General features: G+C 47.4%; 1 protein-coding gene across 5 annotated transcripts in view; it reads left to right on the top strand.

The window, feature by feature from the left end:
* ATP9B (ATPase phospholipid transporting 9B (putative)) overlaps nt 1-16,775 on the top strand; it is a 242,290-nt gene that overhangs the window by 171,003 nt on the left and 54,512 nt on the right. For all 5 annotated transcript variants that reach the window (XM_055302881.1, XM_055302885.1, XM_055302883.1 and 2 more), the window contains one exon: nt 74-216. In XM_055302881.1, coding sequence (XP_055158856.1) covers nt 74-216 — 143 coding nt within the window. The remainder of the gene's footprint in view (nt 1-73; nt 217-16,775) is intronic.

Genomic DNA, 16,775 nt, shown 5'->3' on the forward strand with positions numbered 1-16,775 from the left:
TGGAAAACATGAGCATGAAGGTATTGCATAGGTTTGAAGCAAACTAACCACTGTGGTGGGTTTTATTTGGCAGTTTGCGAGTGAACTTGGACATGGGCAAAGCCGCGTACGGGTGGATGATCATGAAGGATGAGAGCATCCCCGGCACAGTCGTGCGGACCAGCACCATCCCAGAGGAGCTGGGGCGCCTGGTATATTTACTGACTGACAAAACAGGTACTGCTGCTGGCTCATGTTTGCCTTTGGTGTGCTTGCTTCCATCCAGTCCAGGCTGATCCTGGGTGTGTACGCGCATAGTGCATATTGAAGTCATTCAAATTTAGAATTTTCCAGACTTCACCTGAACACTGGCACATAACTAACTGGATAAGCACACTATCATTAGAATTAGTAAAATGTTAAATTCTTTTTTTTTTTTTTGAAGATTTATTTATTCATGATAGACTTAGAGAGAGAGAGAGAGAGAGAGAGAGGCAAAGACACAGGAGGAGGGAGAAGCAGGCTCCATGCTGGGAGCCCAACGTGGGACTCGATCCCGGGACTCCGGGATCGCGCCCTGGGCCAAAGACAGGCGCTAAACCGCTGAGTCACCCAGGGATCCCATGTTAAATTCTTTGAGATTTAAATGACACGTTTGTATATTTTTAATTCTCTGCTGCCGTACCATTGTTTGTCAGGTGTTAGGTGTATTTCTTACACCTCTTCGGCAGCTTGTTTCTTACAGGATGGTACTCCTGAGCTGTTGACGTACAGAACCAGACGTGTGTGGATTTGGTATTTTAACAGTAACATTCTCTTAGTGAGCCTTAGCAGCAACTATCCCACCCTCACATCCATGCCCCAAATTCTATCTGTTCTTATTTCATTTTTAACTTTTTTCATCAAAGTATTCTTGTCAATTCATAAGGTACTAAATAAAAGATAAATCGAACCCAATGCTACAGTGAAAGTCCTATCAACAGGCTAAAGTCCCTCCGTGATTTGTTCATTCATAGTTTAAAATCCTGGTCATTCTTGGAACACCCAGGTGGCTTAGTCGATTTAGCGTCCAACTCTTGGTTTTGGCTCAGGCCATGAGATTGAGCCCCAGGTTGGGCTTCTTACTCAGCACAGAGTCTGCTTGAGATTCTCTTTCTCTCTGTCCTTTCCCTCACTCACATGCATGTGCTCTCTCTAAAATAAATACATCTTAAAAAAAATTTTCCTAGTAATCCTTGGTCAACTAGAACTAAGAATATTTGTATAACTTATAAAATATGTCTCAAATAAAATTCAACATTTTTAATAACATACTATGAAAAGCTTCACCACAGTCAGGAAAAAGAGAAATCCAACAACACTATTATCTAATGTGTTTTATTCCTTGCAGTAAGACACATAGTAGAAATAAGCTGTACAACCAAAAGAAGGAGCAGATATTTGTAGATGAAACAATGAACCAAGGAATCAGCTGCTAAAAGTAAGAATCAGTGAAGTGGCGGGTCATAGGTCGAGATAACAAAATAGCTCCTAGCATGTGGAGTAACCTTAGGAGTGCAGTCCCTGCTCTCACCGTAGCACGAGCGAAGGTGAGACACATGAGCATGAACGTGAGGGGAGTGAGGGATGTGCATGAGGATGATCAGACCCAACAGAAATGAGAAAGAAGATGCAGATGAACGGAGGGGCAGACTGTGGTCCCCAGCATGAGGTCCCCAGTGTGAAGATACAGGATTCTGTAGAGCCCGCCTTCTCCACGAAGTGATAGTTTTACTGCAGTTCTGTCAAAATCCAGTTGCTGGTGGTGTTTTGTTTTGTTCAATTTTTAAGTTTAAAGTGGTTTTTAAATTTATTTAAGTCATCCCTACCCCCATTGTGGGGCCCAAACCCACAACCCCAAGATGAAGCATCACACACACACACTCCACCGACTAAGCCAGCTGGACACCTCGATGGCATTTGATTTTGGTCAGGGCTTGTCATTGTGGCCCATCGGGGACTATCCAAAGAACACTGACGTAACAAGGGGTTCAGGCTCAGGAAGGGAGGCTGAGAGATGCCCTCAGATTTCTCCCTTCCTGACCTCGTTGGGCTGACAGGGAAAGATTTCAAGGAATAAACCTGTAACAATGTGGAAAATAAGCAGACATGCCATCACGGAAGTTGGGGTATTTCTTTAAGGACAGGTGGAATGATTTTGCTGGAGAAGCTGGAGTGAAGCAAACCCAAACTCAAAACAGTTCCGGAAATGACCCCACAGGAGAGAGTCCTGGAGAAACCGTGAGGTTACAGCACACGGTATGTGAGGGGAGGCCCGGGGGGCCGTCAGGAGCAGAAGAAACCCACCCTCCTGCCCACGCTTGGTGCCTGGATGTCATGTGTAAATGCAGCAGGCGCTTGGCTTCCAGCATGTGCAGGCATAGATTCTGTTTACAGAGAAACCCAGAGGAGCCTGAGGAAAGGCTGTTGGATTACAGGGGAGCTTAAGGACATCTTTAAATTCAGAGTCAGAATTAAACTACATCTCCCTATGCCTGCAACAGTGGGGGCATTTAGTTTCCAGAAGCCCACGTAGAATAGCAGCAAAACACGTAACATAATTAGAAATGAGTTCAAACAGAACGTACAAAGCCTGTGTGGATGGAAGAGCTGAGTGGATGGGCCCATGTTCTTTGTGATGAGGACTGAGTGGTGTGGCACTGACATCATCGTCCCCCATGTGAAGTCCCACCTGTGAGGCGCACGCTGCCCCAGGACCTTGTCTGCACTGTCATCAGTGCAGGGTGCCCGGCGCACCCCTCGTCTGTCCCAATGGACGAGCCTTGGCAGCCTCCGCACAGCGGTGTCCCTCCAGCCTCTGTTACCCGGGGGGACACATGTGCGTCTGCAGCAGACCAGTGTGAGAATGTTCATTGTATCATCTCAGACAACAAAACCAAACTGAGCATAACTCAGAGAAAGCCACTGTGAGTACAATATAGCCCATGGAATGTTTGTATGGCAGTGACAGATGTCACGGTTCACGTTGGACCGGGAGAAGTCTGGGACCTCCCCTTTAGAGGCCTGGACTTGAGGGGGATGCGGGTGTAGTCTAGGCCATCCTGTTTGCACCACAAGTCCTCTCGTGGCCCCTTCAGTCTGTATGTAATGTGCTTGAGGGTCACACTGACCTGTTTGTTCAGCTCCGTTTACAGATAGGAAGCATAAGCCAGAGGGCAGCGGGTATACTTGAGGAGTAACTGGTTCTCTCTCCTCTCCCCGTGTCTCTGGCTGTGGGAGAGCAGCAAGGGAGGAAGGATTTGTGACATTATTTCTCCTCAAAATGCTAACTTTTCATTTTGCATTTTAAATAGTGATGGGATCATCTTTCTGTAGCTCCTCTTTTTTTCTTTGGATTCTGAGTTACATCTAGGATAAGGATGAGTGGTTTTGCTCAGAGTCATAAAGGTAAAACCACATTTCCCTATGTCTCACTCTGCGACTTTTACAAAGCAAAAATAAATAATCTGGGCTCCTGAGACTTAAAAAGAATTACAGAAAATTATATAAAATATGTTAGAGAAAATCTTCTGCATTTCATTTTCCAAAAGGCCTATTTGTGGCAGTGGTTGTTGGAGGGACCTCCTGTCCTTACTTCCTAGTGGTGAAGCTGCATGGAGTTTTAAACATTTTTAGTATTTTTTTAAAATTTCTGGTCTAGAACTTTTTCAGAACCTTTCTCAATAAGGTAAACGGCACTTACGGAGCACATGTGGTGTGCCACACGCTGCAGTAGCCCCGTGCCTGACCTGGGGTTGCGGGGCCACAGGCACGGTATCTGCCACTGCTTCCCCTTCACGGCTGCCCCTGCTCAGGCCAGGCTCCCAGGAGCACTCAGAGGAGGGAGTATGGCTATGGCTGCTCGAATAGGCCACACTGACCAAATCGTAGGTGTACAACGTCAAGGACGAGTTGTGTAGCTGTCACGTCACTGCAAGCACGTAGTAGGACTTAGTGCTGTCCTCACTTTGACTTTATAGAAACTGGCTCCTCACGTAGATGGAGGCTGCCAGCCCGCCAGGGGTTGAGCCCTCACCTCTTAACAACACATGGTCTTGGGCAGACCCCCAAGCCTTCCAAGCAAAGCCATGTGTTGTCAGCCAGGAAGGTTTTGTGGCAGGTGGTGGCAGACGTGCGCTCACACTCACCCGCCCTCCGCCTGGGGGTCCTGGTGCAGCTGCATATCTGGTGCCTACTGGTTAGTGTTGTATTCCAGGAGCTGGAGTGACTGTGCTCTCTTTTATTCCTTCCTTTTGTCACATGCATGATTCATGTCCTTCACTGTCCCCTCAGTACATCCAGAGTTGGTCAGTCACCATGTTGACTTCCACCATCACAGAGGGTCTCACAGGGCAGTGGATTGGTAGAAAGGTGAAGAATTTGGGGTGTGAGACAGTTTGCAAACATCATCTGCTGAAACGATGAAGAATGAGCTATTGTGTGAGGAGCCTTTTGCTGCTGACATAATCATAAGGTGGTCCTTGGCCTGATTGTGATCAGGCTTGTGCCTCATCAATAAGCTTTCTGACAAGAAGCGTCTATCACACTGCCTCTCGTTTGCCCCAGCAGAACAGAAAATGAAGTATCTTGTGATTGCGTTATAGTTTCCTTCTTGTGGACTAGAAAGCAGTGTGGTGTAATTAGGTTTGATTGGGGTGCACGTTTCCGGTAAGATCTGAAATTAATGATGTTGCTATAGTGACACATGTGTGGCCACCAGTGCGTGAAACATGAAGTAATTCATTCGACAAGAGCAGACATCTGTTAGCTGCCAGGATACAGAGCGTATTGACACTGACCGGGAACAGTAGACATGCCGTGATAAATGAGCAAACAGTGTTGGCACGCCAGGACAGGTCATTTGTACCGAGTCCACTGCAGCTTGCTTCTCTGCACTGGCTGCTTTGACAATGCCATTGCTTAGAGAGCAGTGCTGCCGAGAACTCATCAATTTTAAAACTTAACTCAGGCTGCAGCCTGATAAAGAGCAAGGCACGAATTCCTTTGTTGGGAATTTTTATGTTCATGTGGAACAAAACGTTACCAAACCACACCCTGACACAACAGGTTGGCAGAACATGCTGTGGCTCTAGCACTCGTGAGCCCGCTTGCCCTGTGTTTTGCAGCAGGGTCACGTCCGCTCCCAAGGCCATGTCCTCTGCGGTGGGAAGCTCTGTTTCCAAGGTGGGCAGGGGCGGCGGAGCATGACGCATGAGCCTCATGGGAGAGATTTAGAGGTGGCCCCCCGTCCTGTGGGCCAGGGCCAGCTGGGTATAACCTCTCCTGCCTGAGGAGGACGGCTTGCGCATCCGGTGCCAACACACTTGCAAGGTCGGGCTGGTATGGTGATGGACTCGTGTGCACTTGCATGTGTGCCGGGCCATTCACACTGGTTGAGACACTTGGCACAGGCAATGTTTGAACAGATGCGTATCATACCGGGAATCACCATCTTCTGAGAAAGCTTCATTTTACAGCAAATATAATATGTGACTCCAAATTAAATGTCAAATATTTTAAAGAATATTACCACACTCTGCAGTGTGGTAAAATAGTCTTAGCCACTTTAGAAGTTGTTTCCATTCCTCATTCCTTCTTTGTAAAATCTGAGTGGCTTTGTGTTCTTGGCACCATTGATCCCATATGATCATTACTTACGGCAGGTCCCTAACCAGAACGTCGCTGGAAATCCTTCGGTCTGGGTGGCGGCCTGTCCCTGTCTGCCGCAGGTGGAGTTCTCTGTGTTACTTTGCAGCTGCTTCTCCAGGACGTCTCCCCTCCATGGATGTGAGAGGGGTGCCAGGATTTTCTTAGAAATTGATTTCCTCTTTGCCTGCTTTTGCTCATTGTACTCCAAAGCACTTTGCTTTATTAAGGAACTACAGCATTTTTGTTTTTCAGGAAGCACAAACACACCTTTTGTCAAAGGGCATTTTCTGTCCCTGGTGTACTCATAATGGCCAGGTTGCTTCCCAGCAACCTGGGGGGCATCTGTCCACCCGAGTCAGCCCATCCCTGTCATGAAGCTTCAGATTTGGGACATGCTAATACTTGTATTCAGATAACAGAGACTATACCACCTGTCACCTGGTTGAAGTCATGATAATTGTTTAAAATTTGAAAAATAATTTTGCATTCCTGACTCTTTTAGTGACTGAGTTCACGTTAAATGTCCCTGCTGCACGAGAGAGCATAGAAAGTCAGAAACTAGCCTTGACTCTCCTGTTTAATGTTCTGTAGGATCCACTCTGAGATAAAAACATCACTGAAATTTAAAAAACTACTCCAGGATTCATCAGTATGTTAAGAGATAATATGCACTGCTCACATCAAGAAGTGTCTGCATACATACTCCAGTTTCTCTAACCCAGTATTTATTCAAGTGGCAAAATCAGAGTCAGATATTTCATTGTTCATTTGGTGAAATAATAGTCATTTGTTTGAAAGTGTCCATTATAGCCTCTGTAAAACATGATTTCTTAGCAGCTGGGACGATGGCACCAGATGCAGTGTTTGGGCCAGCAGGCTGCTGGGGCAGGCCACACCAGTATGGGGCACACCTGCTGCTCTACCACCGGTGCAGGCAGAGCTGAGGAGGTTTCTGTCCCTCACAAAGCCACCTGGGGAACTGCAGCCCCTTGCTCACCTGCCCCCACTCTGCCCTTGGCAACCCCTGATGGGCCCTGTGCTTCAGTAGGTCTGTCTGTGCCAAACGTCTCCCACGAATGGGTGCACACACCATGTGGTTTTTGTGTGTGGCTTTTTCCCCAGGTTGTCCGCACTGTCTCGTGTGTCATTACTCCATTGCTTTTTATTGTGGGATAATATTCCATTGTTATGAATAAACCACATTTTATTTATCTGTCAATTGAAGGACATTAGGGTGGTTTCTGCTTTTTCTGTTAGGAACAATGCTGCTATGAGCAGGGTTCTAGCCAAGGGGGCTAGGCAAGAAGAAGAAAAAGGCATCCATGCTATAAAGGAGAGTAAAACTGGTCTTTATACAGAAAATCCTAAGGAATCCCCTAAAAATCTGTTAGAATTGATAAAGGAGTTTAGTAAGGTTTAAGATACAAGATGAATATACAAAAATGAATTGTATTTTGATATCCTAGCAACAAATTATCCAAAAATAGGATTAAGAACAGAATTCCATTTACAATGGTATCAGAGAATAAAATCAGTACTTTATAGTGTTAAGATGGCAATAGGATTTCCCAGATTGATTGACAGATTATACAAGATCCCTCTCAACATTCCAGCTGCCTTCTTTGCAGAAACTGACAAGCTGGTCCTAACAGTCCTGTGGAAATGCAGGGGCCCCAGAGTGGTGTCAACAGTGTTGGGAACAGAGGTATCGGCAGGCAGGCTGGGAGAGCAGGACGTCCGCCTCACACCACACAACCAGCGACCTAAATGTAAGATTGGCCTAAATGGTAGGGGTTTCTGTAAACTGTGGAGTTTTCAGCAGCTACTCTAAATTTGTTTTCTGTTTCATTCTCTTTTGCTCTATTAAGCACCAGAATAAAGAACTTTTAGGATCTAGCTCAGTATAAAGCTTTATAAACATAACCCACAAGGAGAAGATAGAAAGAGTTTAAATCTGGACTTACATTTTCTTTTAATTATTTTAAACTAAAATTTAAATGCAGCAGTATATTTACTAGTTTAGCATCTGCTGGTATGCGTCTGTGGTTACTCTGTGGCCTCAGAATTTCTAGAGATCTTGGTGGATTACTCTAGAGATTTCTCCAAACAGCAGCAAGAAGCAAATGTGATGGCATAGTTAGAGTTTTGATCTCAGAACCTGAAATGCTGTCATCAGGGTAATTGAGGACAAGTAAAAGCAATGTAGTGAAATAGCAGCCATTCTGCAACCCCAGATTTGTTGACTAGAAATAGTCTGTGAGGGGACCAATGGTCATGGTTTGTTTGCCTTTGGTTTTGGAAAATATTTGTTGTCCATCTGGAGTATTGCATTTGGGAATGCCAGAATGTTCATCCTCAGTAATCTCTGGAGAAAGATGCTGCAGAGTAAACAATCGACTTGTGACTTAGCCTTGTGCCCCCCTTCGGCTGTGGTGGATTGACAGGCTCAGGCCCTGATCACCGGTACCAGTTGACCTCACAGGAAGAGGGCAGCAAATGTACTTCCGGTCGAGATGCTGTGCCAATGCGCAGAGTGCCCAAGAGCCCAGGGGCTCGATGGAGACAGCACTGTGGGCGCATGAGCAGCCAGGTCCAGACCGCAGGGAACAGACAGTTCATTTACAAGGAAGAACGAGAGAACAGGGAAGGCTATGGAGTCAGGCTCAGGAGACTTCTCCTGGACCCGCACTCCACAGACAGCGTGAGAACAGGATGGGAATCAGTCCGTGCCTGGTTATTTGATGCTGAGGAGCTGCTGCTGTCTGTTGTGATAACATGGGGCTACACTTACTGTAAGAGCCCCTTCTGTTATTAATAACACTCAATCAGGCAGGAAGGGGCGGGTCCCAGGCCAGTTCTAGCTGTGATCTTGGGGGGCAGCGGGAGGGGGGCCCCCAAGGCGGTCCTGGATGAGAAGAGGCATCCATACGGTGCTTTATGTGACACCATTCTGTCCACTTTTATGTACGTTGAACATTTCCCTTAAAAAATACAATAGGGAGGGACACCTGGGTGGCTGAGGTTGAGCATCTGCCTTTGGCTCAGGGTGTGACGCTGGAGTCCCGGGATCGAGTCCTACAGCGGGCCCCCTGCATGGAGCCTACTTCATCTGCCTGTGTCTCTGCCTCTCTCTCTCTCTCTGTCATGAATAAATAAATAAAAAATCTAAAAAGAACAAATACAATAGGATTGGAAGGAAGAAAACACATTCCTGATATTCAATTCCTGTCACTTATGTTTCTTATGTTTGTAGTGGAGATTTCTTGCATGTTTTGCTTCATCCCCACTGTTGGTACTTACGTGCATGTACACAGGCACACACACTTGCAGCACAGTGAGAACAATGCTCAGATGCACCGAGGGTGTTCCGGGTGCATTTGCATGCAGTAGGGCATCTAACAAGACACCCAAAGTCATAGTGGTTTTCTTGACATCCGCTCCCTTACTAGAGCAGCATAAATGTATCGGCACCTGATTATATAATCAGGACCTTCTGGCTCATCGTTTCCATGGCAGGACGACTCCTACTCCTCTTCAGTTCCTCCAGGATGTCTATAAATCTTCCTCTCAATGAAACTCGCTCAGTTCTTCTTGCTCGGCTTTGGCCCACTGAGGCAGAGGTGAAGAGTGTGTCCCACCTGAAGGTGGGATCTAAAGAATCGCTCTCTCCCATCGCAGATTCCATATGAGCCAAGCCGCCCCACACTCCCCACGTGTCTCAGGCCAGTTTTGTGCCGCACCCCAGCTTCCTGCTCATGCTCCAAGGCTACCTCCTGATGTTGGCGGCAACCTTGTTACCACTCAGTGCAGGCCTCCAAAAATCAATTCACATGGGAACACATGTGGTTCCATGTTAAGCACTACAAGTAACTACAGTTTGCCAAGTCAGTAAATGTTAAAAAAAAATTTCAAACAAACCTAGTTATTTTTCAGGACAGGAGGGTATTAAGTAACAAATAGTCTCCTGCTTTTGCATGCAGTGCTTTCCAGTCTTGGGCTCTATATGGGGAATATTTTTCATCTGGTTGGGAAACAGTAATGTAATTCTTTCAATTTCTGTCCTTTGATGGTAGTATCCTATATATTTCTGCCAAACCTCCCCTTCCTATTTATTTATTTTTATTTAAATTCAGTTAGTTAACATACACTATGTTACTAGTTTTAGAGGTAGGGATCAGTGATTCCTCAGTCTTATATCACACCCAGTGCTCATCTCATTACATGCCCTCCTTCATGTCCATCACGCAGTGACCCCGTCCCTCCACCCCTCTCCCCTCTAGCAACACTCAATTTGCTTCCTGTGATTAAGAGTCTCTTATGGTTTGCCTCCCTCTCTGTTTTTATCTTATTTTTCCTTCCTTTCCCCTATGATCCTCTGTTTTATTTCTTAAATTCCACATACGAGTGAAATCCCATATGATACTTAATCTTTCTCTGACTTATTTCACTCAGCATAATACCCTCCAGTTCCATTCATGTCATTGTAAATGGGAAGATTTCATTCTTTCTGATGGCTGAGTAATGTTCTATCATATATATAGACCACATCTCCTTTATCCAGTCATCTGCTGATGGACATCTGGGCTCTTTCCTTAGTTTGGCTCTTGTGGACATGGCTGCTGTGAACACTGGGATGCAGGTGCCCCTTTGGGTCACTTGTATCTTTGGGGTAAACACTCAATAGTGCATTTGCTGGGTCATAGGGTGGCTCTATTTTCAACTTCTTGAGGAGCCTCCACGCAGTTCTCCAGAGTGACTGCACCAGGTTGTATTCCCACCAGCAGTGGAAGAGGATTCCTCTTTCTCTACAGTCTCACCAACATTTGGTACTTTAAAATATGTTACCTTAATGAAGGACAAAATATAGCTTAATCACGTTCTTAGCACATTTTGCCTTGGTGAAACTAAACTATCACTCAGTAATTATATCTAATACTGTATTTAAATCCATGAACCTTAAAATCATCCTAATTTTACAGTTGTGAAGCAAAGATTGATGACCTTGACAGAATAACCATGTGCATGAAGAGCAGTGGTCCCCACAGTTAGGTGCACAAGCTTCCAGTCACGTGGATATGTGCTCCTGACCCAGCCCTTCCTGGGTGGCTGTGCTTCCCGTGTCAGCATTTCCCCTTTGCATGAGAAGTATGTTTCCCGCAACACTGCTCTGTCAGAACCTTTGGTACGAGCCAGTGTCCTGGAGAAGGTGCAAGCAGAAAGCACTTGGACCTGTGTCCATAGCCTTGCTCCTCCTTATAGCAGGTTTCCTCAAGTGACCAGTTGTATGCTGTGTGTGGTGCTTATGCAGCTAAGGGAGTTCTGTTTTTGTATCATAGTTTACTTTTATGCCTTGTTTATATTCTTTATGTCGTGCAGACTCTGTAAACTCATGGTAAACGTGTATTTGCCCCATTTATGTGCTATCTGGGTTTTATGAGTCCAGCGTGCCCACATCATCTCCCAGATAAGCTGACTGTGGCTTTGCATGGCTTTCTCTCACTTTGGGTCACTTTGAATTGCTTGTTGGACAGCAGTATTGTGTTGCCTTCTTGATAACAGCATTCATGTACCTTTTTCCTTCATAAGTGGAAAGTGGGGAAAGGATATGCAGATACCAAGTGTGAAATAAATATTGTTCTCATAAACATGATACAGTTGAGGCGACCATGGAAATGCTTTTGGAAGGGAGCAAGGTTCAGCAGCCATCACTGAGCTTTGTCTTTGTGGTTTCTTAGCCCTGAACCACTTGGCAGCATATTCAGTTGTGAATGGAAAGACTCGGGTGAAGGGGTGAATTGCTGGGAGCATCATGTCTAAAAGGCGAGACACAAGGACTATGGGTCTTACATTCCCGTTAATTCTCTAAAGGGATCCTTCTCTTTTCCTCACTCTGTATACTGCGTGCAACCAGCATTCTCTTGTGTAGAGAATGGTTCTCAGACCTCAAATCTTTGTGATGGGCTTTCTCCCTGGGTGCTCTGATTCAGGTAATTAGGGACTGTGACTTGGGCATCAGGATTTACGCTTTCCCAGGTGGCGAGTGGGCAGCAGTCCCCAGAGGCTTCTGGGGTGCACACAGTTGAACACTGAGCCCCCACCCAGCCTGAGCGTGACATCCCTGTCCTGTTGATCTGAGGCCATGGGGTAGAAGACCCAACCTCACTGACATCTTGGACAGCTGACAAGTATCCAGTCCTACCCACACTGCCGCCTTGATGTGAAATAAATGGAATCTTCAAAGAACTATCCATTTAAAACCAAAAAAGCAATAGTTTTTTTTTTGTTTTTTTTTTTTAATTTATTTATTTATGATAGAGAGGCAGAGAGGCAGAGGGAGAAGCAGGCTCCATGCACCGGGAGCCCGATGTGGGATTCGATCCCGGGTCTCCAGGATCACGCCCTGGGCCAAAGGCAGGCGCTAAACCGCTGCGCCACCCAGGGATCCCAAAAAAGCAATAGTTTTATTGTAACAATATGTAATCTTAAGACTTCTTAAGAACATGAACATTAGCAAGTTATATATGGATAGTAGAATTTAATAGATTTTTAAATTGAGACAGAGTTAAATTATCACAAAGTAAGTGAATGTACCAAATCTTAACATAATTTAGGGCAAGGTCCTCTGAACAGCTCTGTGATTAGGACCAGTTGACCTCCTGAGCACCACACGGTGGTGGAGGCATCGTGATCTGTGCAACCTGTGAGAGACTCATGTGGCCCAATGTGTAAACTCAATATGTACTCTCCAGAATCTCATCTTTAAGAATCTACCCTACATAAATAATGTTTTTATAGCTGCACTTTTTTGTAATAGCAAAAAATTGTGGATCACCTGAGTATCCATGTTTGGGAGGATGATCCAACAGAATGTGGTATATCCTAGTAGATTTATGGCGTGCCCACCAGAAGTAATAGAAAACACCTCTGTGTATAGTCACGTGAAAAAATAGTTTGTAAATGTGTACCTGTCTCCATCAGTGGCATAATTATAGGGAAAATTGGGAGAGGTTATATACCAAGCTAGGTGACCCCAGGGTGTTAAAGGATAAAATGAGCATTTACAAATATAAAATAAAAACGAGGGCCTCTAGTTCCAGAACAGTGGAGTGGATGTGCTTCTCCCTGTTAGTGCCCTGACGTGCCAGATGTAGCACACACAGGAAGCCTGTGAGCAGGAAGGGAGAAGGCTGGCTGGCCCTGTCAGGAGGGACATGGTCAGCTCCCGGGTGTTCTGCCTCGGACCCTAGACTGGGTGCTAGGGAAACCTGCAGTGCAGAAATGCCAGTGGGCTCAGGCCAGGAGCCACTCTCTGACAGGAACTCTTGTGCTTCTATTCCAGCCATTTGCAAACGTGTGCTTTCGCCATAGTATGTGTGGCCCTCTGGTGATGTGACATGTGGAGGTGCCAGCGGGCACTATGGTGGCAATCACATGGCCACAATATGTGTGTCCAATCAACCTGGTGGACAACTTACACAGTGTTACCTGTTGGTTCTAGCTCAGCAGAAGTGAGGGAAAATCTGTAACCTCACCCTCTGCCCCCAGAGACCAAGTGGGGACCCTAGACTTCCCCCTTCTCCTGGCTGTCCAGAGAAGGTGATCCAGCTCCCTGGCCAGCATAAAGTCGGAGAAACCAAGGGCTGGGCAGTCAGCAGACATAACATGGGCAGCCTGGGCGGCCATGGTCACTGACAGTGAGGAGCTGATGGGTCAAGCCAGGTTAGGGACAGGGGGGTGCATGTGGCCACAGATGCAGGTGAGGGCTATGTTGGTGCAGATAGAACACCTGTGCCTCTAGATGGCTTTGCCAGCCATGCAGATGCACTCGTGATAGTGACATGATGGGCACTTGGTCTGAGACTGTGGCATTCCATGTGAGAGGACAGCCGTGGGGGTCAGGTGGAGGGTACAACGACCCCCTCTGTGTGTGTGTGCCGCTTTCTATGAATCTGTAAGTATTTCGGGTTAAGTCAAAACAAAAGCCAATAGCCCTTCCCTCAGGCTGGCAGATGGAAAGGGCTGTGGTGCGCATGCTGCCCACAAGGAAGAAAAACACGTTTCCTTTCAAGGTAGCATTTTTTTCTTGTAACTAGAGGCTTTCTTATGAAAAGCATATTTATCTTTCTTTTTCCTCTCATTTCATTGATATTTTTTACCCCAGAGAGCTCTAATTCTATAATCGGTGAGCATTTCCCGTGCCTGCTGGGTTCCACAGCAGTGGAGCGTGCTGCCAGCAGGCTTCAGGAGACTGGCTGCAAGTGCAGGACCTATCAGCTGTGCTCCTGTGAGGGTTAGGGAGAGCTTCTTGGAAGCTCACCGACGTTTAGAGCTCAGCTCAGCCTGTGGAATGCTCTTGCTGGAAGCTGTGCAGTCCTGCGGAGTTCAGAGGGCCCCCGGGGCTGCAGAGACGTGTGACAGAGGCAGCAGCTTGCACTGACACCTGTCCTTGGGGCACGTCTGCTCGGCACGTGCAGCGCTCTGCCCCCAGACACCTCCTTGCCCCTCCTCGACCAGGGGTTGGGCCCTTCCATTCATCCTCGCCGTCTGAGTGCATGCATCACTTCCCAGCGATGGGAGCCCTGGTACATGAATAGCACGGGGTTCATGTTTATTTTAACGTGAACAGATTAAATGTGGTGATGGTTCTTCTTGGCAGTTTAAAAACCTGTTGAAATTCACCAAACATGGCCCAAAAGATCTTCCTAGAAATGATTAATCTCTTTCTACAAATGGCTGACCCTTTCCACTAAAGCATAGTTTGATCTGTTCTTTTCCTGATACTCATCCTAACCCTAAAGCGAATCTGGTCTTCAGATGCAGCTTTCATCATCGGCAAACAGTGCAGCACAGAAATCGGTGATGAGTCAGTTAGTGAGTAATGAGCTGAGGCAGATGGTCATGTGGACAACAGACAGAATTCGTAATCCCAGGATCTGAGTCCTTGGGTCTCTAACTCACCGACAGGCTGAGCATGAGCAGTTCACTTCACCTCTCTGCCCTGTACTTGCTGACGTGCAAAGTGGGCACAGGTGCTTGTGCTGCGCTCAGCAACAGGTGGAGGTGGAGGTGGGGGTGGAGGTCCTTCTGCGGGCCTCCTGACTGCACTACACCCACCTGTAGGGAAGGTGCATCGAGTGTCTGGTTTCTGGCTCAGCCTGGTGCTCTGACTGTGCGCCAAGGGCTAAGAAGGACAGTAAGGCAGGGCCTGCCATGCGGCCTTGCAGAGCCTAGGCCTCAGCCTGCCCCCGACACCTCGGAGTCCTGGCTTCCTGAGCAAAGGCACAGCCTCTCTCTACCCTGGTTCCATCCAAGCTTCCAGAACAATGTCTTCCCCTCCATCTCCAGCCCTGCCTCCCCACCACCCCTCCCCTAGACCTTCCTCAACTTTGACCCCTGTCATCATCAGTGTGCTTGACTGGTCACCATCACCCACACAGGGGACGAGTCCCTGGGACCAGGAAGCACAGCACACAGTGCCCTTGGGGACAGGATGCGTGTCCACTCTACGGCCCTCCCCACCGTTCTCCCGCAGCAGCTGCAGCCAGAGACCCTGTATGCGCCTCCCGTTGTGCTCAGGGCCGACAGGGAGCACACTTGTTTTGTGCTCTTGTCTCTTCCTCTGCGCCACAGGCTTCCTGAGGAAAGGGACTCTCGCTCCTCTCTGTGTTTTGGGTGCAGTGTATGTGACCTTATTTATCCTTTGCTGCATCTGTGCAGGCTATGTATTCGTGTCCTTCAGTGCAGACACACTGAGGCATGAGGTTCCTCAGCCCACAGGTGACAGAAAGGGCTTACACCCAGGTCCATCAGCCTCAACAACCCAACATGCAGTGATGCCTTTGAAGGAGTTCTTGGCCAAATGTATAAGTGGGGGGCCAACTTTGTTAGAAATCGATGGGAATGTGGGAGTTGACAGTGTGTCTGGGGAACAAAGACTGCATCCTGAAGCCGTGTGGCCATGGGAGCCTTGCCAGCTGATGTGGAAGGAGCGCATTTGGCGAGGATGGTGAAGAGACTTCCTTTCTGTCCTAAGGAGTTGACCTTTCATGTAGATGGTGGGAGTTGCTGGTGGTGTTTGAGGGAGGGAGGAGCATGAAGGGTCCTATTCTGGGAACGTGGCACCAGTGAGCCACTGGCTACAGGTCAGAAGCCATTCCAGAAGCTTGCAGGTCAGGATGAGGGCTGAGGGCCCCAGAGTACAGATAGCAGCAGGAGGGCACTCACATCACAGCTGTGTGTGTGGAGGTCTGAGGATTGGCAGGATACAGAAAGTGAAGAAAGGGTATGGAGGATGGTTGGGTGGGGTATGCAGGACAGCTCCTGTCATTACGGACTCGGTGCATCCCAGCTCTGCCTGCATGCCTATGGACCCTCCTGCCAGCCTTGCTGACGGGGACAGGGGGTGCAAGGGCTGGCAACAGTGCCCGAAGTCTCGGGCAGGGCTCCTGCAGGGGAGGGAGAGGCCAAGGTTGTGCATGCACAGGGTAGAACCACCATGCTGGAGGAAGAGTGGGTGCAGCTGGTGCTACAGGATCAGAGAAAGTTAAACCCTAAAATGTCTGCAAAGCCAGAGTCATCATAACAGTGTGGCCCCAGCACAACACACAGATAGTGGAACAGAATCAAGAGCCCAGAAAATAAATGCCACACATAAATGGGTCACTAATGTATGACAGAGGAGGCAAGAACAGACGGTGGTGGGCAACAGTCTCTTTAGTAGGTCCAGGGAGAATTGCACCTGTTCCTTACAAACCACACAAGATGAGTGCAGAACCAGAGACCAGAGCCGCAGAAGTTCTAGAGGAAAACGCAGGCAGTAATCGCTCTGACATTGGCCTTAGAAACATTTATTTGGATCTCTCTCCCCAGAGAAGGGCTGCAAAAGCTAAAATAAATGGAATTACATCAGATGGGATCTCCTCTAACTAAAAAGCTTCAAACCCATCAACAAAATGAAAAGGCAACATATTGAATGGGAGTAGATATTTTCAAATCATCCATGCTGTAAGGGGTTAATATCCAAAAATATATAAAGAACTTAGACAACTTGGGCAGCCCGGGTGGCTCAGCGGTTTAGTGCCCCCTTCAGCCCGGGGCATAATCCTGGG

Source organism: Nyctereutes procyonoides, unplaced genomic scaffold (assembly GCF_905146905.1).
Source record: "Nyctereutes procyonoides isolate TBG_1078 unplaced genomic scaffold, NYPRO_anot_genome, whole genome shotgun sequence".
Classification (NCBI taxonomy): Eukaryota; Metazoa; Chordata; class Mammalia; order Carnivora; family Canidae; genus Nyctereutes; species Nyctereutes procyonoides.